This window comes from Lampris incognitus, chromosome 1 (assembly GCF_029633865.1).
Source record: "Lampris incognitus isolate fLamInc1 chromosome 1, fLamInc1.hap2, whole genome shotgun sequence".
Classification (NCBI taxonomy): domain Eukaryota; kingdom Metazoa; phylum Chordata; class Actinopteri; order Lampriformes; family Lampridae; genus Lampris; species Lampris incognitus.
In genome coordinates this window covers 23,150,606-23,173,651 of record NC_079211.1, presented here as the reverse complement: position 1 = coordinate 23,173,651, position 23,046 = coordinate 23,150,606, and the positions used below count along the sequence as shown (strand labels likewise).

Sequence of the window (23,046 nt, the reverse complement as noted above, 5' to 3'; positions counted from 1 at the left end):
CGCGGACCCCCGGTTGAGAAACACTGTTCTAGACCATCAGTTATCAAATGGGCTCAATCTAAAGTAAGTCATAGAGTTTTGCTTGCTGAACATTTTGCAAAGGAAATACAGGCCATTCAGGAAAAGAAAACCGAGGAAGTTGAAAGGAAAAGAAATGAAAGAGAGATGGATTTGGCCTTCTGTGGCTCCATTTTGGAGAAATGTCCACAGTGGCCTGGAGGCAGTTTTTAAGATGAAGATCAATTTTAATTTTAAAACCATGTACCTTGGTGATCTGGAAGAGCTCCACTGTGCAAAGAGTGATAAATACTTGTTATGGGTATTGTTAATGGCTTGCAAAAAGGCCTTGACCAGAAAATGGCTTAGGTTAAGGGTATTACTAGCCAGAGCTGATACTTTTTTTTCTAAAACTACTAGCTGACTTGGAATTAAAAGACTGAGAGCGGATACAAGTAGATGACTTGTGAGCAGGGAGTGAGAGCATGGTGTGATCAGAGAAATTAAAATCTAGCAGCTCAATATTATTAAGAGAAACATAAGACACACCAAATCAAGAGTATGCCCCTTATTATGAGTTGGCTCCTTAACAGATTGTTCAAGATTAAAAGACTCAAAAGAGGTTAATAAAATCAGTGATAAAACAAGACATGGAAGGGCAGCAAACATGCATATTAAAATCACAAAGGATAAGAACTCTGCCGTATTTGCCCATAATAAAGTAAAGAAGTTCAAGAAAATTTTTGAATAAAACTAGTGTTGGTCTTAGGTGGTCTATGGATTAAAATACAGAGTATTCCCAGACAGCATCCAGATGTGGGCCCGTTCAGGCAGTGATGTGGCACTGATGGCCTTCTTCTGGCCCTGACAAAATGAATGTGAGCCTGAAGTGGCCCACTTGTATAACAGCAAATATGGTCCACATATGCCATAATCAAATGTGGGCCTTTTTTGGCAAAGTGCGGTGCTCTTGGCAACATGTAATCTGGATGTGACCCTGAAGTGGCCTGTGTGGTAAATGGTGAATATGGCTCAAATATCACAAAACAAATATGGGCCACCTTTGGCAAATATGTGGCACATGCGGCATTGCTATGGCTTGGTTCTGGCCCAGATCTGGCAAACAGACATATTACTAAAGGGAAACAGAGGGACTTTGCTCATATTCGGACCCCTTTTGTGGACTTTTTGGAAAACCCAAATACAAACACTACCTGAAGTGGAGGATGATAATGAAGTATGTATACCATACATCATTCATCGTATGGTGTAAATACTTCAAAATATAAACTCGTCTCTTTTTTTTAATGTCTGCTTTTACTTTATTCTATTTATTTTTGTGGGTAGTTGTGTCAATGTAAATGTTTAGTTATTAAATGTATGACCATGCTATACTGTTACAAAACCTAAATAAATATATTGGGGGAAAAAAATAACACATCACAAGGGAGACAAGATTTTGAGACCCGAGACAAGAGGACAATGGACCACAATCAACACAAATCTTAAGATGTTTGCCTACCTGGGAGCCAAACAGAGAGTCGAGGCAGTCCTGAGGCCTCTGTCTGGGTAAAATGGCCGATAAGTTCACATCAAGCCGGGAGGATGAGAGGGAGGGCGGACCACTAAGAGTGGACCTTTGTTGCTCACCCCGTGGCTGTTGCAGTTTTTGAGGTCTATCAGTCAGTGTAGGATTCAGTGAGATGGCTCTTGATGTCTTTCTGTGTGTTTCAGGTGCTGACCAAGATTCTGACTGGGACATGAATTCATCCCCCTCTGACCATACCTCCTGGCTGGTTGATGGGAACGAACCCAACAAACTAAAGTGATCATCAAAATCTGATTGGTAGCTAATGGATGAAGTAAAGCTCCCAGAAAGTCCCAGGTGCTGGTGGGCCCTCTTTGCCTCCTTCTGCCTCCTCCTCTTTCTCCTGAGTGCATCCATTTTCTCATCTCTGTTCAACCCCAACTTCTCAACCCACCAATTCTTCCACAGTTCTTCTCCCTGCCAGGAGAGAGTGAGGACCTGGCTGAGGTCATCACACCATCTTGTGGTGTCCACTGGGTTTGGTATCGGTAATTGTTCCAAGGGCTGAGGATAGGTGGCGCTGTGAACAAGCAATGAGCCCTTCATCATGCACCCTCTCAGGTCTTGTCTCAGGCTCTGCAGAGGGTCTCCATCACATGGGTCAATATTCCTTTTGCTGGGCTGGATAAGGAGAGCTTTTGTATTGAAGGTGGTTTTTTGTAGGTCCATGTTCTTGTACTTGTTCTTCACTAGTTTCAGTAGCCAACGTCTCCATGTGAGCAGGGCTTCATCACTGAGCTTGACGGCCCTCGGTTTATTGGTGGGAACATTGGGTACCAAACCATAAGCAAAACTGACATTTTCCTTCCTCCCCCAGAGAGTAAAACCAGCTTTACCAGAGTTTTTTTCTTTATTATTTATCACACCGACATTTTTGACTTCTGTGGCTACCAAACCCCTCTGTTCTGGATCTGACTCATCATTGACAACCATCTCAAGTCCCCAACTTGCCAGGTCGTGGTGTCTCCCTTTTGACTCCAAATCCTCTGAGGAGGAAGCAGAGATCTCAGACATAGTCCTTCTCCTCCAGCTGTCAGTTCTGCTAACATTGTGTGATGGCTGCTCTCTCTCTGGTGTTTCAGCCACATATTCATGAACCTTTAGATCCTGAGTTGGTCCTATTATTTCCTCATCAATAAGAGTGTTCGTTTCGCACAGCTGAGTTTCTGATACGATTACTTGTGATAAGAGATGTTCTTGTTTAGTTTGTGACCGAGTTGTTTTGGCCTCTGGCCATAGACGTGTTAGGATCTGATAAAAAATGTCTCCTGCTTCTGTCAGCTGGAGAATGCAGACACATTCCTCAGAGCTTCCGCCCTCTCCTTTCTGGATGCAGGTGAGACCTGGAAACAGAGAAAAGATTGGTCACAACAACTGAGCTTTTAAAGATCCGATGGACAAATCGAACCAGCATCCATATCCTGACCCAAAACTGGCCATCACCACTCCCACATACATGCATAGATACATGCACTTAACTCTTGTGTGAATATGTGTAAATAAATGTTCATCCCTTTTTCCACTTTTATCTTCTTCTTATGTAAAAATATGCAATTGTTTTTTATGTAAAATGTGCTTTATAATTAGTTATTGACTGAAACGCAACCTGGCACTACTGCTGAAACAGTCCATCACAGCTCATTTCAATAATATAATTATTCAAATTAAAAGAGCAAAGAATTGAAAATTTGTAGTTGCTCATTATAATTGTTACTATGGACTTTAAGAAAAATGAAATGATAGCGTTTTATATATTCAGCATAGCAGCCAAATTCAGAGGAATGAAGCAGGTAGCAGTAGGGATGGGTATCGTTAAGACTTTAACGGTACTATCGATCTGGTAAAAAAACCCCAAAACAAATTAACAACAGAATTAACATTGTTTTATTTTCTCATGTCTGGACAGAGCATTACTTTTAATCAGTAACCCATGTTTGTAAAAGTTAGTTAACCCCGTGTAGGCTCTAGGCTGCTAGCATAAATAACATATCCGAGGTGGCTGGGGCAACGAGAGATGAACTACGAGCTAGGCAGTCGAAATCTGTGCATTTCTCCACCTGTATTTGATGTACTTTTGCTAGATGTTTTGAAAGATTACTTGTGTTTCCACCCTTACATGCAAAAGACTTGTTGCACTTGTGGCAACGAGCACTGTCAGCATCGACTCTAGTGAAGTATAACCAGACTTTTGACTGTTTAGTTCTTTCTCTGCCATTGTCACTAATAGCAGACTCTGTGTGTATCCGTGCACGTGCGTCTGAGAGCAAGCATGCAAAATTTTATTTATATAGCACTTTTTAAAAACACAGTTACAAAGTGCTTTACACTCAATGCAAAAAATACGAACAAAACGCATAAAATAAATTGACAAAATAAATTTTACAGGAAGCCAATGGAGGGATGCAAGAATAGGGGCAATATGGGCCCAACGGCTAGTTCTAATTAGTAGTCAAGCAGCTGCACTCTGAGCCAACTGTAGACGGTTTAAAGTAGCTTGGTTGAGGCCAGAGTAGAGGGAGTTACAGTAATCTCGATGGGAGAAAATAAAAGTGCGAATTAAGGTTTCAATATCCTTAAAAAACTAAGTATTTCTGATTTTTGCAGTATTTCTTAGCTGAAGAAAACAGGACTGGACAAGCTTAGTAACATGGTGATCGAAAGACATATTCTGGTCAAAGATTTTTAGAGGTACGTTTGATGTTTGAATGAAGTGGACCAATAAACTGATCAACTGCAGTGGCAAAGTTCTCAGGACCAATTAAGAGAACTTCAGTTTTATTGGGGTTTAGATCGAGGAAATTAAGGGACATCCAGTCTTTGGTGGCAGCTAAACATTTATGGAGGGAGGACGATTGATTCAGGTTATTGGGTTTGGCAGAGAAATACATCTGAGTATCATCGGCATAACAGTGGTATGACATGTCTTGAAAGTGACTAAACAAATGACCCAGAAGAGGCGTGTATAAAGAGAAGAGGATTGGCCCAAGGACAGACCCCTGAGGGATTCCACACAGTAGGGGAGTTGACAAGGATACAAGATTGTTAATACAAACATTAAAATATCTATTAGTCAGATAAGAGCAAAACCAATTTAACGCTGTACCAGAAATGCCAACCCAGTTCTCCAACATATCAAGTAAACTGGCATGATCGATGGTATCAAAGGCAGCGGTTAAATCTAGGAGAATAAGAATAGAGTATTCACCTTTACCAGCATGCATAAAAACGTCATTGGAAACTCTTAGTAATGCAGTTTCAGAACTATACTTGTGACAAAAGCTGGATTGAAATTTATCGAAAATGTTATGACCCTCAGTCAGCTGCAGGATTTGGTCCACAACAATTTTTTCAAGGATTTTGGATAAAAAGAAAGTTCAGAAATTGGTATATAATTCTCCACCCTTGCTGGCTCAAGAAAGGTTTTTATTTGAGGAGGGGCTGAACACAGGCAATTTCAAAGTAGTCAGGTACAGACCTGGATGTGAGTGAGCAGCTGATGATAGAGAGCAGGCTGGGACCTAAGCCAGGGAGGATGGATTTTAAATTACTTGTTGGAACTATATCACAGGGACTGGAGGAGGGACACAAGGTCTACAGTATTAACAAGGAACTGTAGAGATACGGGAGCAAATTCCAAAATTAAAATCAGACTGCTGAAAGGGGTGGGGGGGCAGTGGGGGTAAAATTGGACCTTAGACCATCAATTTTGTCAACAAAAAAAGACAAGAAATTTTAAGTCATTAGCAGAACAGGAGGAGATGGTAGGAAGAGAGGGATTCACAAGCTGATTGATAGTAGTAAACAGAAACCTAGGGATATTGTTTATTAATCTCAATCAAGTCAGAGAAGTAAGCAGCTCTCGAATCTTTAATAATTTGATTCAATTTAGATAATAACTTCTTCATATGGAGTTGATGAACTTCAAAAGTAGATTTTTTTCCATCTGTGTTGGGCCTTCCTATATTCTCTTCTTTTTTGACGGATGTTTTCATTGATCCAAGGGGTTGCGTTAATAACTGGGACAGCCCTGGAAGTACAGTGTATATGGAGCCGAAAAATCAAGGGCAGGTGTACACAAATCATTAAACCAACTAATTTGGTCATTAATGTTGGCAAAGTGAGGAGGGCAGCTGGCCAGACTGGAAAAATAACTAGAAAACATGGCTGCTGACTGCCTTTTAAAGATGCAAGAGTTAATTATACGTTTCTGGGGTAATGTAGTAGGCGGTAAAGAAGCATCAAAGGTAATATATTTTCAAGAGACAAAATCACTCTCATTCAGGGAATTAAAGGGTGCGCCCACGGTTATGTGTGGGGCCAGTGACATGCTGCACAAGGTTAAAAGATTTAGAAATGTTTAAAAAATCTATAACAAATGAGTTAAAAGGATTATCAATATGGATGTTAAAATCACCAACTATAATTGCCCTATCAATTTAAGAAGAAGAGAGGACAATACCTCAGAGAATTCATTAAGTAAACCTGTAGATGAATTGGGGGGGGGGGTCAATAAATGATTAGACAGCAAATTGGGTTGTCGCACACAATTGTAAAAGTTAAGATTTCAAAACTATTAAAAGAACAAAAAGTAAAAGAAATGCAAGTGTAATGGTTCTTAAAAGCAGCTACTATAATATATATACTTAGCACAAAAAGTAAGGAAATTTGTGTTTGGTAGATTATTTCTTTGTTGTAACAATGCTTCTTGGCAATAAATCTTATACCCTTGGAAAGCCTGTTTATTTCCCTTTTAAATGGTGCCACGTTTGTAAGGAACATGCATTTGTGGGATGAGCAGCAGAGCTGAGTATGTGGGTTGCACCCATGAAAAATTTGCCAAATCTTCTCTGCCAATGCCAAACAGCTTATTTTGCTGTTGCTATTGACTCTTGTTTTGAGCTTCTGGTACCCCAGGTGCTGACAATCAGGTGCCTGATATAAGATTTATTGCCAAGAAGCATTGTTACAACAAAGAAATAATCTACCAAACACAAATTTCCTTACTTTTTGTGCTAAATTTATATGTTAGGATTAATACTCCTGTCTGTGCCCCTGACTGAGGCATGGCAAGATGAACTTGAGTTGGTCCCCAGGCACTGCACTAGTGGTTGCCCACTGCTCCTAGCTACGCAGGTAGGATGGGTTAAATGCAGAAAAATAATTGCCTCACGGGGATTGATCAAAAAGTAGTTAAAAAAAAAACAACCTCACCACGACCTGGGTGCATACAGAAAATTATAGCTGGGTGGGCAGCGCTCCACTAGAGGGGAGCACTCCCCAGGTTTAAGCCAGATCTCAGTAAGAAATATAAAGTCGAGGTTGAGGAAAATAATTAAATCCATCCATCCATCCATTATCCAAACCGCTTATCCTATTCTGGGTCACAGGGATGCTGGAGCCTATCCCAGCAGTCATCGGGCTGCAGGTGGGGAGACACCCTGGAAAGGCCGCCAGGCCATCACACACACACACACACACACACACACACACACACACACACACACACACACACACACACCCCCTTGGGAAAATTTAGTATGGCCGATTCACTTGACCTACTTTGGACTGTGGGAGGAAACTGGAGCACCCGGAGGAAACCCATGCAGACACGGGGAGAACATGCAAACTCCACACAGAGGATGACTTGAGATGACCCCCAAGAAATTAAATCATTGGGAATAAAAGACTTACTCGACATGGACTGGGCATTTAAAAGAGCAAAAACAATTGGAATAAGGGGCTTAGTTGGAGTGGAATCACTACTGCAGACTGTAATCAAGTTCTTTGGCCTGACAGTCGAAGACACATAATGCAAAAGGTAGTGGGTATTAAATCGTGGCCTAATCCTAACAGGAATATTGTAAGAGCCATGGAATGAGAGAGAACTCAACTTTAGAAGAGCTGGATTACACAGGGCAACAGGTGATAACAAACTGGAGACATCATGTTTTAAGTAACAAAGGTATTTTTTATCTATACTTATGGAACTAATCTGGGGGACTGTGTGGAGTGTAAATAGTCATTCATGAAATACAGGACTGCATGGCGTAAGGAAAATTGGCTGCTAACATGTGGCTACCCAGCTTGTTGGGGTAGATACCGTCTCTACTAAAAAAGGAAAAGCGTTCCCTGAACAAATGAAAATTGTCAATGAAGGCCAAATTATGAGCTCTGCAGGCCGACTGGAGCGAAGTGTGGAGGCTAAATATTCTGCTGAGCGCCCTGTTCGACAGGACACTGTGGGAATAGGACCAGAAATAAAAACAGATTTTCCAGAAGAACTTAAAAGGTTGGTAAATCCTTTTTAGTTAGTTCAGACTGCTGACAAGCTGGTAGAACATGGGAGCGAGCTAAGAAGCCGTGGGAGCTTAGCCAGGATGACAGGGACTGTGGCTCCAGGGAAACAGTGTGTAGCTGCGTTAAAGAAACGGATGTTCTTGACTTGATTATGGACTCCCCCACTATCAGTGTAGTTGGGGAGAAGAGGGGACGAGGAGCTGATGGCTGTGGGTTCTCAGGGCTGGAGAGAACATAATCTGTTTCTGCAGGCTTTGTTAATGTTGCAGGCTGATGAAGGGGTGTCTGGGTTGGCAACTGTTGTGATGAGGGAGCGACAACAGACCTATGAGAGGGATACCCTGACAGAGGCAGAGAGAGCTGGCCCCACCCTCTGGCTCGCACATACAACAGGCTTCAAGAGAGAGAGATCTGTTTTTTGGATTGGGAATAACGAAAATGCTTCAGACAAATGTCTCAATCTTATTGCAAACTAGAAACAGAGTTGGTGACATAAAAAGGTAAAAGATAACGTTTATTTAGTCTAAATAGATAGGAAATGTATTTTCTTAATTTCTCCAATACCGATAGCAGAACTGTTAACATCGGAGCTTATCAGTACTAGTCTTTAATGATTTAGCACCGCCGCCCATTTAATACCGGGTGTTGATACCAATCCCTAGGTAGTGGTGAGTTTGAAGAAATGACATTTTTGTGGCTGACAAGCAGTTATGGTAAAACAACCTCACAGAAGACCTTTACCAACACTTACTATAACGTCAACAACTAAACTCAGGTTCACCCTGTTTGGTGTACTGACACAACAGCACTTGTGACTCATTTTGAATGGATCTCTTGGATTTAGTGGTCAAACACCACTGCAATTACCACCTACCACCATAGGTATCAGTGAGTTAAACAAAAAGACAATCTTTAGGATTGTATCTTTAAATAACATTCATTAAAGAGTAAGTTTAATTTAAAGTAACACACATACGCAAACATAATTTCACAGCCGTACCTGCTGCAGGTAGGGACAGTCTGCTGTTCGCAGTGTCCCGGCGGTGTGGGATCTGGACAGGAAGGTGGTTCAAACTGTCCCTGGGTCTCAGCAATGCCTGAGGAGGACCGAGGCTGACACATGCCTCAGATCTACCACCTAGAAAAAAAAGAGAGAAAAAAAAGGGAAGAATTAAGATCAAACAAAAACATAAATACACATTGAAAATTCATAGTCCTGATACAATATTTGCAAAGTAGTCAGTAGGCAAAGTAGTAGCACTAGTGCTAGTAGCAGTATTAGATGTAAAAATACTACTACTAACACTAGCAGCAGCGGTAGCAATAACAGTAACACTATCAACACTAGTATTAACAGCAATAGCAGTGCAGGTGTTGGTAGTTGTCTTTATTTCAACTTTAACTATCCGCTCCCTTGTTGCCTGCTTCTTACTGTCTATAACTAAGGTTTACCCTGGCTAATCCTTTTTTACTGAAAACCAGGTTAGTGGTTCAAATGAAGGCCTGAGGGGCTGACTGAAATACAGTAACAAATTACATGTAAGGAATGGCATACATTAAGCAACTCTCCAAACACAGACTGGAATTCAGTCAAACTGGTATTCATGGTGATATAAAAGCCTGAAACCTTGTTCTGTGATGTGTGTCACTTTGTGAATACCATGGTTGTTAAATGCACACTGTTATTTTATAGCCTTGAAGATGCATGAAGCCCCTAAGTTACTGTAAATCAGTGTCGATGACAGCTTGGTTAAAAAAAAAAAAAAATGCATCCATGGTGTAATGTTGACTATAAATTACAGAATGTAGTTTTCCTCCATTGTCTTGCCATCTTGTTTTTAATTAATTTATTATGATTATGGTGCATAGATTGTAATAGTTGAAACTGGGAAATGTACCTTTAAGACATACTTGTCTCGATACAAGAGAAGCAACGTCATGAAGACAGCACCTTGAATTCTTTGAGTTAGTTGAGTGGCACATGCTGTGAACGGACGCATGTTATTTAGTTCCTGTTTTTCTTTTTGCCTCTCAACTCAAGAGTAACGTTTTGGTTACATATGGCCTCTATTGTCCATGTATGTTGCAATAGTAGCCGTACAACTGGGCTTGGTAAGGTTGATGGGAGTAATAGCCATAAATGACAAGCACTATGAAAATCCCAGTATCCGCGTGGCTGTGAGTTTTTGACTCATCTTCCTCTTAAATCAAGAAACACGTACCAAGCTGTTACAAGATGCTGCTATCTGCAGAGGGGACAGAGGCATTTTCCATCTATATTTCATGCCCCTTTAAGCATAATCTAGTATGTCAAGCAGAACATAATACTGCAGCTGAACATTTTTTTCCACACAACAACTAAAATAATATGACTAAACGACTTAATGACTGAATTTGGAACTTTGTATGAACATTCCATTGTGTCACAGCCATTCATTATTTCTATGTACGTCATCTATTCAGTCATTCTATTCAATTAAGCCCTTTTCACACACAAAACCAGTATATATGGTTACTGAACACAGGTCCAACCTGCACTTGACCATTCTCACCAGACTGTGATCATACACTCACCGGCCACTTTATTAGGCACACCTGTCCAACTGCTCGTTAACGCAAATTTCTAATCAGCCAATCACATGGCAGCAACTCAATGCATTTAGGCATGTAGACATGATCAAGACGATCTGCTGCAGTTCAAACCGAGCATCAGAAGGGGGAAGAAAGGTAATTTAAGTGACTTTGAACGTGGCACGGTTGTTGGTGCCAGACGGGCTGGTCTGAGTATTTCAGAAACTGCTGATCTACTGGGATTTTCACGCACAACCATCTCTAGGGTTTACAGAGAATGGTCCGAAAAAGAGAAAATATCCAGTGAGCGGCAGTTCTGTGGGCGAAAATGCCTTGTTGATGCCAGAGGTCAGAGGAGAATGGCCAGACCGGTTCGAGCTGATAGAAAGGCAACAATAACTCAAATAACCACTCATTACAACCGAGGTATGCAGAAGAGCATCTCTGAACGCACAACACGTCGAACCTTGAGGCAGATGGGCTACAGCAGCAGAAGACCACACCGGGTGCCACTCCTGTCAGCTAAGAACAGGAAACTGAGGCTACAATTCGCACAGGCTCACCAAAATTGGACAATGGAAGATTGGAAAAACGTTGCCTGGTCTGATGAGTCTCGATTTCTGCTGCGACATTCGGATGGTAGGGTCAGAATTTGGCGTCAACAACATGAAAGCATGGATCCATCCTGCCTTGTATCAATGGTTCAGGCTGGTGGTGGTGGTGTAATGGTGTGGGGGATATTTTCTTGGCACACTTTGGGCCCCTTAGTACCAATTGAGCATCATGTCAACGCCACAGCCTACCTGAGTATTGTTGCTGACCATGTCCATCCCTTTATGACCACAGTGTTCCCATCTTCTGATGGCTACTTCCAGCAGGATAACGCGCCATGTCATAAAGCTCGAATCATCTCAGACTGGTTTCTTGAACATGACAATGAGTTCACTGTACTCAAATGGCCTCCACAGTCACTAGATCTCAATCCAATAGAGCACCCTTGGGATGTGGTGGACCGGGAGATTCGCATCATGGATGTGCAGCCGACAAATCTGCAGCAACTGTGTGATGCTATCATGTCAATATGGACCAAACTCTCTGAGGAATGTTTCCAGTACCTTGTTGAATCTATGCCACAAAGGATTAAGGCAGTTCTGAAGGCAAAATGGGGTCCAACCCGGTACTAGCAAGGTGTACCTAATAAAGTGGCCAGTGAGTGTAGATAAAGGGTCTGCAACTTAAGTTCTATACATGTCACTGCTAAACAGGGCAGTTGTGTTTCCATGTTATTAAAAGCAGGTCAAAGAAAGTTGAATTAGTTCATCTGGACAAAGTTTATTGAGAGAGAAATGTTTCATCACTCAGCTAAGTGACCTCTTCAGTCTCAACTGACTGCAGGTCATCAGCGGTCACTCGAAGTGAGTATAACTGTCCTCTCCATTGAGTTGTCTACTTGTGGGTCTTCAGATGGCTGTAGAGGCCGATCCGTGATCCACATACTTTGGTGCAGTGTGGACAGGCGAAAATGGTGGTGGTTCAGCCTTTTTCTCTCTCTCCTTGTGGTGCTGTCACTTTTTCTATGCGGCACAGTGGAGTTCCATTTCATGACTTGCAGCTCCTTCCTGCAGATTTCTTCCAGGTGCGCCTACCCAATGCAACGTGTTCCAAGTTGCTTGATGCGATGTTGAATTTCACCAGAATGATTTTGAAACTTTTTTTGCCAGCTGGGAGCTCGCTGACCTTCCTTCAGCTGGGAGTACCGGATCTGTCCTGGGAGACGTGTGTTGCAAATGCAGATGACATGGCCTGTCCATCGGAGTTGGTGCTGCATTATTGTGGTGGTGATGCTAGTCATGTTGGCTTCTTCCAGAATGCAGATGTTGTTGCGTGTTGGTGCATCTGTCCTTCCAGCTGATCGGCAGGATTTTTCGTAAGGATCTTCGGTGGTATTGTTCCAGGGCTCTCAGGTGCCTGCAGTAGGTGGTCCATGACTCTGCTCCATACAGCAGGGTAGGGAGAACAACAGGTCTTTAAACCAGGAGTTTTGTTTGGGCCTTTAGGTCTCAGTCTTCAAAGACTTTTTTCCTGAGTCTGGCGTAAGTGGCAGTGACACAACTCAGGCGATGGGTGACCTCAGAGTCGATGTCAGCTTTTGAGGTGAGAAGGCTGCTGGGGTAGGGGAAGTGATCATTTTCAATAATTTTGTTGTCCACTTTCATGGTGGGCTGGGTAGATAGCTAGTTGGGTGGAGGTTGATATAAGACCTGGGTCTTCTTGATGTTAACTGCTAGACCCAGGGCTCTGTATGCCTTGGCAAAGGCATTCAAATGTCCTGGAGATCTTCTGTGGAGTGCGCCACGATGGCGTTGTCATCTGCATACTGAAACGTCATGATGGTGGTGTTGCAGAATTTGCTCTTGGCTTTGAACCTATTAAGGTTGAAGAGCCTGCTGTCAGTTCTGTATAGGATTGGTATCTGCCATGGCAGCTCTTCACCAATAAGGTGTAGTATGGCAGCAATAAAGATGGCAACAGGGTGGGTGTGATGATGCATCCCTGTTTGACCCGTTTCCACAGTGAAGGTCTCTGACTCAGAGCTGCTGTTGCTGAGCACTGTGACTAACATACAGTCATGCAGAAGCCTCAATATTCTTATGTAGCCACATCTTGATAGCATGCTCCACAGAACCTGGCGGTCTACTGAGTCAAAGGCCTTTTTCAGGTCTATGAAAGCCATGTACAAAGGCTGCCTTTCTTCACAGCATTTTTCCTGGAGTTGGCATGCTGTAATATCATGTCTGCTATACCCCTGGATGGGCAGAAGCCCCACTGAGATTCTGGGAATACTTTCTCAGCCAGTAGTAGCAGTCGGTTTGCAAGAACACAAGCAAGGACTTTGCCTGTTGTTGACAGGAGTGAGATGCCCCTGTAGTTTCTACATTCTGCTTTGTCCCCTTTCTTGAATATGGCCACTATTAGAGCATCCCTGAGCTCTGAAGGAAGTTCTTTTTCCCAGACCTTGAGGAGGGGGGCTTGGATGTGGTACAGAAGCTCTGGTCCATCTCAGCTGGGATCCCATCTGGACCGGCGGCCTTGTTGTTCTTAAGGCTCCTGATGGTATCTTGAACCTCTGTCATGGTGGGAGGTTCCCCAATGTCTTCTCTGATGGGAATCTGGGGAATGTGGCTGGCAATGTCTGGTTCAGCTGTGCTGTTGGAGTTAAGGAGTTCCAGGGAGTGCTCCTTCCATCTGGCATTAATGGACTCATTGTCCTTCAGCAGCTCCTGCTCATCTTTTGAGCGCAGGGGGTTTAAGCCGTGGCTGCTCGGACCATAGATGGCCTTAGTAGTGCTTAAAAGCTTCTGGTGTCACCAGAGTCTGTCAGTCGCTGGATTTCCAGAGCCTTTTCTGTCCACCAAGAGTTCTTAAGTTCCCTCACCCATCTTTGGACGTACACCTTGGCTCTGGAGTGAGCCACTCTTTTAGCCTCGCAGGTTACATGATTTTGCCAGGCAAGAAAAGCTTTCCTTTTCTTGGAGATGAGATGTTCGATCTGTATCATTCTCATCAAACCAGTCTTGGTGTTTTCTGGACTTGTAGCCAAGGGTGGTTTTGCAGGTGTCGAGGATGATGGATTTGAGCAGGCTCCAGTGCTTCTCAATGTCATTGGGATATTCCTGTTGGAGGGTTTCCCCAAAAGAGGCCTGAACTCACTGCTGGGTGTCAGTTTCATTACGGCTTTCAAAGTTCAGTCTTGGCCGGATCTGCTTCTTTTGAACCCTCCTCTTCCTCTTGAGTTTGATGGACATTGTGGAGCAGATGAGGCGATGATCTGTCCAGCAGTCATCTACATCGATCATGGCCCTCGTGATGTTCACATCACGGCAATCACTGGTTCGTACAATGACAGTCAAGGAGATGCCACTGTTTGGAGCGGGGGTGTCTCCAAGATGCAATAAATTTGTTTTCCTGGCGAAACAGTGTTCGTGATGGTGAAGTTGTACTGGGCACATTTGCTAAGAAACAGAACTCCATTGGAGTTGTTCACGATGCCTTCCTTTCCTATAGTGCCCTTCCAAGGTGTTGATCCCAGCTGACCCTGGCGTTGATGTCTCCTAGGAGAATAATTTAATCCTCCTTGGGGATTCTTGACAGTGTCTTGTCTATGCAGGTGTAGAAGGTCTCTTTTACTTCCTCTTCAGAGGAAGTAGGGGCATAGGCACTCACAACTGTTGCCATCTAGTTGCTGGCAAGCATCAGACGGATGGTCATGAGACACTCACTGATCCCCACAGGAAGTTCAGACAGGTGGCTGATAATTATTTGCCATCAGGAAATAGATTATAATCTGGTTCCTGATGGCAAATCTAACACCATGGATCCTGGGCTCATCAGCAGCTTTTCCTTTCCAGAGGAAAGTGTAGCCACCCTTCTCCTTCAGTTGTCCGTCATTCTGCCCGTCCGGTTTCAGAAAGGGCAGCTATGTCCATCAGATATCTCTTCAGTTCTCTAGTGATGATTGTGGTTCTCTTCTCTGGTCTGTCACTGGTTGCACTATCCATCAGTGTGCGCACATCCCAGGCTCCAAAGTCCATGTTTCTATATTTCTGACTGCATGTGGTGATCCCTCTGGACACGGTAATCCAGTCAGGAGGTGTGAGGCAGGTTATTTTTAGGGCACCTTTTCTAGCCCCTTCCCCAGGTGGGGTGAGTAGAGTGGATTCCAAAGAGGGATGCGCAGTCATGAATGCAGCTTCTGAAGGATTCTTTCTACCTTGTTCCAAGAACCCAGCGACTGAATTTAGCACCCACGCCTGATGTGCTGGCTCATGACTAGGGGCTTCCAGATCTGACAATCCTGCCCCCGTCGCCACTTGCCGGTCACCATAGGACTTAATCCAGGATGTTAGGGTGGATTCCTTTTATGGAAGATGCCTGTGCATGGCTTTAATGCGGGGAGACTGGTGCACAGACTGCCAACACACAGTCCTTGACAGATCTGGGTCAGAATCCAGTGGCACGGATGACTGGGGGCCCATTTCTGCTGCAGCCTTCATCTGCCTTCCCAGCCATTGTGATACTTCCCTAAAGTCAGCCATCATCCTCCGCCTGTTCCACCGTTGAGGTCTTGGTTGGATTGCTCTTTGTCAGGGAACCCCCCTCCCCCGACCTTACTGCCATGGGTAACCCCACCAGGAGCATAGCTCCAGATGGCATTGCTCTAAGGATCTGAGAACCATGCAAGCCTCTCCATCATGACAAGGTGACAATCCACAGAGAAGTGATGGCAGATATCTCTAATACAATACAGTGATATAATGACTGAAAAAAAAATGTTTCATATGCAAATTGCCATGAGCATTAACTAGTTTCAATGGCAATGTGTATTTTCACACAGGATTTGGGAATGGTTGCAATCACAGCATTGTAAGATGACGACAGATGTATTCTTAGCCCCCCCGCCCCCCGCGGTGTTCAGGGTTGGTCATTTCTTCTTTACATAGATGGCCTCTTTGACTCCGCATTCAAACCAGTGTTCCTCCCTATCAAGGATGTGCACATCCTCATCCTTGAAAGAGTGACCACTGGCCTGTAGATGGGTGTAGACTGCGGAGTCCTGGCCTAACACGTTAGCTCTTCTGTGTTGTGCTATCCTCTTGGCCAGTCTGTTTGGTTTCCCCGATGTACAAGTCATGGCAATCCTCCCGGCACTTAACTGCATACACTATATTGCTCTGTTTGTGCTGTGGGACCCGATCCTTGGGGTGGACCAATTTCTGGCGCAGCGCGTTTTGGGGTTTAAAAGCAACCGAGACTGGAATATATGTATGTGTCTCAACTGTTCCGACACTACCGCCACATAAGGAATCACCACTGGTTTACGTGTAGACAGCTGTTTTCCTTCTCCTCTCTTCAATCGGCCGGTGTACCATTTGGGCGTTTTCCTGGTTTTGACAAATGCCCAGTTAAGATAACCACACTTAACCAAGGCCTGTTTAATATGGGATTTCTCTCCTTCCCCTGTCCTGGTGGGGACATTTTCAGCTCGGGTATACAGCATCCTGATGACTCCTAGTTTGTGCTCCAGTGGCTGATGAGAGTCGAACCTTAAGTACTGATCAGTATGTGTTGGTTTACGGTAAAAATCAACAATCAAATATCCCCCGTAATTTCACATTCTGAGAAGGTTAACCTGTCATCTTTCACATCCTCCCAGGTGAACTTGATGCGGTTGTCCACAGAGTTAATGTGGTCGGTGAAATGTGGTACATCCTGAGATTTAATTTTAACCCAGGAGTCGTCCACATAGTATCTGAACCAATGACTAGGTGGTGTCCCTGGATAATACATCAGAGCCCTCTTTTCCACTTCCTCCATATACAAATTGGCCACCCTAGGTGAAACTGGGGAACCCATGGCACACCCATGCCTCTGTCTATAGTACTGCCCCCTGTATGTGAAGAACATGGACTGAAGAGACAACTTCAGGAGCAGACATACTTGGTCTTGCTAAGGGTGGGGTCGTTTTGTAATTTCATATGGACTACCTCCACTGCTTCATCAACAGGAACACATGTGGAGAGATTTTTCATCATTAAGACACCATTGTTTCATCCCCCTCCATAATGATGTCCATCACCTTATCCACAAAATCCATAGTGTTCTGAATGTGATGTTCATTACTGTCTACCAATGGATTAAGAATAGATTCAAGAATCTCAAGAGATGTTATAGGTCACTGAGGTAATCATACAAACAACAGGCAGTAATGGCACATCCTATTTATGTATCTTAGGTAAACCATACAGACTAGGTGTAGCTTCCCCTGGGTTATAGTACAACATTCTGTCAATAGCATTGTCCTGTTCTAACAGCTTCAGAAAATCTATCACCTTTTTCTTGTAACTGCTGCCTGGATTTCATTTCAGGGGTTCATAAGTATTCAGGTCGCTAAGTAACGTCACAACTTTCTCATGATTGTCTGGTTTAATATAACAGTGCATCTGCCTTTGTCTGCTAGAAGGATGATGATGTTATTGTCCTTACTGAGAGTCGTAAGAGCTTTCCTTCCATCTCTACTGATTCTGGATGGTGACACCTTCGCATTGCTGAGGCAGGCTGAGACTTTCATCTGCAGTTGCTCCGAGATGTTGTTTTTACGGATCACTGATTCCATAGCTATGACCAGTTCCACTAGTGGGATTTGCCCCAGCGTGACAGCAAAATTCAGCCCTTTAGCAAGGATGTCTTTCTCCGCCTGGCTGAGTTGTCTGTCAGAGAGATTCTTCATCCACTTGTCCACATCACCGGCGTGTGTCTGGTGTCCATCTCTGTCTGCCGTTGAGGGCGCTGTTCGTTGTCTGCCGATGTCTCTGACGTGCAGTAAGTAGGTCTAACTTTTTTGCTGCCTGGCTTTCGACTTTCCATGTTGTGCTAGTGCTAGACCAGCCTGCTCTGTAAACCCAATCAAAAATTGGACAGTGGTCTCACCTAGATGCGATGCGAGTCTCTGCTGGATCTGCTCCTCTCTGGCTTTGAAAGTGTCGATGGTAAAACTAATTTGTCTCACCCATTCGTTCAACAGCTGGCTCTGTGCCTTCTGGACAATCTTGTTAGTTTGGTGGCCCATGACTGAAGATTGCATTTGCAGACTCTTAGGTGTAATCCCATTCTGTCTGCATCTGAGGCCGAATCTCAGGTGGTTCCTGTAGCCTGCCACCTTATGTGCCATTAGCTCATACTCATTTACAAGTTTAAGGCAATCCTTGCCGAAATGACTTTATGCATCCTCAAGGTAAGAAAATCAAAGAAAGTTGAATCAGTTCATCTGGACACAACGTTTACGGAGTGAGAAACGTTTGATCACTCATCTCAGTGACATCTTCAATCTCAACTGATGGAAGGCATCTCCACCCTTATAAACAATACAGCGGCATAACGACTGAAAACGATGGGTTTCATATACACATTGCCGTGGGCATTAACTAGAGTTTCAATGCCAATGTACTATGAATAGTACACATTGGTGGGTGCCCCGGTGGCTCACCTGGTAGAGCGCGTACGACATAACCGCAGTGACCTGGGTTCGAATCCGGCCTGGGCCCTTTGCTACATGGCATCCCCTCTCTCTCACTTGCCTTCCCTGTCTCTCTCTACTATCGCTACCAAAGGCGGAAAATGCCAATAATAATACTAATTAAGAAAATAGTACACATTGGTATTTACGCCCATTTGTGTTTTGACAAACCTGAATACTGAAAAAGGAAGATTTCCTGAGATGTCTGAGAGCCAAGCAGAATCGTGGTGGCATCGGCCACACCCATCACAGAACAGGAAGAGGCGGAACTGCGAAGAACCTGACAAAACATGGGCGGGCACTGCATCATGTGATCCCACTTCAACATGGGCATGCAGGGGAATCGCTCATCCATGATATAAGCAGAGTTCTGGAAAGAAAGAAGGAGAAAGAAAGAAAGAGAAAGAGAAAGTGAGAACAAGGGAGATAAGCGGTACAGAGACAGAGTGTGACCAATAAGGAAATACATACCTTAATTCCCTTAAAATGTATATTTTTCTAATCCCAACTTGGCTCAGTAAGTTTTTGATACAAGGACTGCCATCATTTGAGTAAAAAATCTGCTAGATAACAGACAGCAGTAGTAAAAGGATTCATGGTTTGGTCTAAATGGAAAGAGACTGAGTATAGTACTCCAGCTTGGTGGAGTACATCTTTTCTAACAGACAATGCTGCATTCATGCTGAAAGCACACTTACATCCAACTGCCTTTCCGTGACATGCATAGGTAGGGCTGGACCCGAATATTCATTTGTTGGGTAGGTATTCGAGTTTCAATTTTGGGATTCGGATATTCTTTTCTTTTTTTTTTGCTCAATGTAGGCTATCAATAAAGACGAACCGCAAAAATAAATTTTGTCGGCACATTCTTGTAGTATATTTATACTTTTTAATTGCACTGTTAAAATGTGGAAATATATACTGTCTCATCTTGGGCACATGACAGCCCTCTCCCTCACAGCAGTGACATCATGCTTCAGTTCATATTGGCAATTAAAAGGAAGACAAAATGCCGGAAGAGCTCAGCTGTTCTGCTATTATTATAAATGGGCTGCCTTGTTCTATTTATTACACTTTGGCTCATTAATTTTTCATCCTTTACTGTGTCACTACTTGGTATAAATAATAACTGTATTTGAGTGACTTGTGACTTCTTTGTAGGGCTGTCCCGAATACCCTTTATGGGCTCCGAAGCTTCGGTAGTAATAAACAGCAAATACTCAAGAGCTTCGGCGGGGGGGGAGTTGGTTGATTCGGAAGGAGTCAGACATTTCTCCGTTGTTGGCTGAAATGGACGGCATAGCAGTGCAACACATCTTTCAGTTTAATTAAATATCAATTGTTAAGGATTCTGTTATTCTACATTACTATTGTTGTTTGTATTGTTATTTGTTAAAAAAAAATGTTTTCCAAAAGGTTTGGTGTGTTATAATCCCGAGGGATTTGGTTGAACAATTGTTTTTTGTTTTTTGCTTTTGGACCTTTTGTTTTTCTTTGTGGCTTTCTGTATGTGAAAGTGTCTGTCTGTGAGACAGGCTTTTTTAGGCTGCTTCCTGTTTACCTGTGTGGTTATAAGGTGGTGGAAGGAGTGGACGTCTCCCAGGTATTTAGTCAGTATGACCCTTTCCCCGCTCCTACACTCGGGGCTCTGACCGATCCGAAACAGAGTGTGACTCGAACCAGCCTTAATGTGGAGGGAAAGGTGAAGAACATTAACATGGAAACACGCCAGTCTTCAATATTTATCTTTACCAATGTCCCCAAGTGATTCCTGGCTATTAATTTGGTCTAGGTCTAGTCCTTTCAGCCCTATAACATGTGTATCAGTATGTACGGTAGTACTATGTTAGTCTGTTAGAGGTACTGTTGTCTTTGTACCGTTTGTATCATTATGTACTGTGGCACTATGTTTAACCCAGCCACTGAGGATGCACAGGCCAGTGCTTTCTTCGTGCCAGTCCCAAGCCCAGATAAATGGGGAGGGTTGTGTCAGGCAAGGCATCCGGTGTAAAACCTTGGCCAAATCAAATATACGGATCATAAATCAGATTTCCATACCGGATTGGTTGAGGCCCGGGTTATCAACGACTGCTACCGGTACGGTTGGCCAGCAGGGTGATGGTGGAAACTATGCTACTGTTAAGCGAAGGAGAGGAGAAAGGCATGTCCAGAGGCAGTGGGAGAGAAGGAAGGGTAAGAGTGTGGAGGTAAGAGTCGGAACTTTGAATGTTGGCACTCTGACTGGTAAGGGGAGAGAGCTGGCTGATATGATGGAGAGAAGGATGGTAGATATACCATATTTGCAAGAGAGCAGGTGGAAGGAGAGTAAGGCCAGGAGCATTGGAGGTGGGTTCTAACTCTTCTACCATGGTTTGAATGGAAGGAGAAATGGGGTAGGGGTAATTCTGAAGGAAGAGTATGTCAAGAGTGTGCTGGAGGTGAAGAGAGTGTCAGACAGAATGATGAGTATGTAGCTGGAAATCGAAGGTGTGTTGATGAATGTTATTAGCGCATACAAGTTAGGTGTGAGATGGAAGAGAAAGAAGAATTCTGGAGTTGGATGAAGTGGTGGAGAATGTACCCAAGGAGGAGAGAGTGGTGATTGGAGCACACTTCAACGGGCATGTTGATGAAGGGAACAGAGGTGATGGGCAGGTATGGTGTCAAAAAGAGGAATCTGGGCAGATTGTGGTAGATTTTGCGAAAAGGATTGAAATGGCTGTGATTAACACATATTTCAAGAAGAGGGAGGAACACAGGGTGAAGTATAAGAGTGGAGGAAAATGCACACAGGTGGACTATATCTTATGTAAGAGGCATGATCTGAAAGGGATTGGAGACTGTAAGATGGTGACAGGGGAGAACGTAGCAAGGTAGAATCGGATGGTGGTCTGTAGGATGACTTTGGAGACCAAGAAGAGGAAGAGAGTGAAGGCAGAGCCAAGGATCAAATGGTGGAAGCTGAAGAAGGAAGACTGCTGTGTGGAGTTCAGGGAGGAGTTAAGACAGGCACTGGGTAGTAGTTTAGAATTGCCTGATGGCTGGACAACCATTGCAGAAATAGTGAGGGAGACAGCTAAGAAGGTTCTTAGTGTCATCGGGACAGGGGAAGGAAGATGAGGAGACTTGGTTGTGGAATGAGGAAATACAGCAAAGTATACAGAGGAAGGTTGGCAAAGAAGAAGTTGGTTAGAGAGATGAAGAAAGTAGACAGGTGTACAAGGAGATGCAGCGTAAAGTGAAGAGAGAGGTGGCGAAGGCAAAAGAAAAGGCATATGGTGAGTTGTATGAGAGATTAGACACTAACGAAGGAGAAAATGACTTGTAATGATTGGCTAGACAGAGGGACCGAGCTGGGAAGGATGTGCAGCAAGTTAGGGTGATGAAGGACAGAGATGGAAATGTGCTGACAAGTGAGGAGAGTGTGTTGAAAAGGTGGAAGGAGTACTTTGAGGGACTGATGAATGAAAAAAATGAGAAAGAGATAAAGTTGAATAATTTGGGGATAGTCAATCAGGAAGTGCGGTGGATTAGCAAGGAGGAAGTGAGGGCAGCTATGAAGATGATGAACAGTGAAAAGGCCAGATGACATACCTGTGGAGGCATGGAGGTGTTTAGGAGACATGGCAGTGGAGTTCTTAACTAGTTTTTTTAACACAATATTGGAAAGTGGGAGGATGCCTGAGTGGAGAAGAAGCATACTGGTACCAATTTTCAAGAATAAGGCTGATGTGTTGAGCTGTAACAACTATAGAGGTATATAGTTGATCAGCCACAGCATGCAGATATGGGAAAGAGTAGTGGAAGCTATATTAAGAGGAGCACGGTGATGATTAGCGGTATAGTTAGCAGCAGTATGGTGTCATGCCACGAAAAGATAAGATACTTTGTCACTGCGCACACAACGAAATGTTGTTTGAGAATGTTGATGGAGAACTATAGAGAAGGTCAGAAGGAGTTACATTGTGTCTTTAGAGAAAGCATATTGACAGAGTGCCAAGTGAGGAGGTGTGGTATTGCATGAGGAAATCGGGAGTAGCAGAGAAGTATGTAGAAGTGGTGCAGGATATGTATGAGGGCAGTGTGACAGTGGTGAGGTGCGGGGTTGGAATGACAGATGGGTTCAAGGTGGAGGTGGGATTACATGAAGGATCAGCTCTGAGCCCTTTCTTGTTTGCAATAGTGATGGACAGGTTGACAGAAGAGTTCAGGCAGGAGTCTCCGTGGACTATGATTTTCGCAGATCACATTGTGATCTTTTGTGAGAGTAGGGAGCAGGTTGAGGAGAGCCTGGAGAGGTGGAGGTATGCACTGGAGAGAAGAGGAATGAAAGTCAGTTGGAGCAAAATGGAATATATATGCATGAACGAGAGGGAGGACAGCGGAATGGTGAGGATGCAAGGAGTAGAGGTGACAAAGGCATATGAGTTTAAATACTTGGGGTCAACAGTTCAAAGTAACGGGGAGTGCGGAGGAGAGGTGAAGAAGCTGGGTGGAGAAGAGTGTCAGGAGTGCTTTG

At 43.7% G+C, this 23,046-nt stretch overlaps 1 protein-coding gene across 2 annotated transcripts in view; it reads right to left on the bottom strand.

The window, feature by feature from the left end:
* Nucleotides 1-23,046, bottom strand: part of taf1c (TATA-box binding protein associated factor, RNA polymerase I subunit C) — a 65,717-nt gene that overhangs the window by 5,796 nt on the left and 36,875 nt on the right. For both annotated transcript variants that reach the window (XM_056290981.1, XM_056290990.1), the window contains 4 exons: nucleotides 20,089-20,211; nucleotides 18,699-18,897; nucleotides 8,883-9,020; nucleotides 1,520-2,928 (listed from right to left, as the gene is read on the bottom strand). In XM_056290981.1, coding sequence (XP_056146956.1) covers nucleotides 1,520-2,928; nucleotides 8,883-9,020; nucleotides 18,699-18,897; nucleotides 20,089-20,211 — 1,869 coding nt within the window. The remainder of the gene's footprint in view (nucleotides 1-1,519; nucleotides 2,929-8,882; nucleotides 9,021-18,698; nucleotides 18,898-20,088; nucleotides 20,212-23,046) is intronic.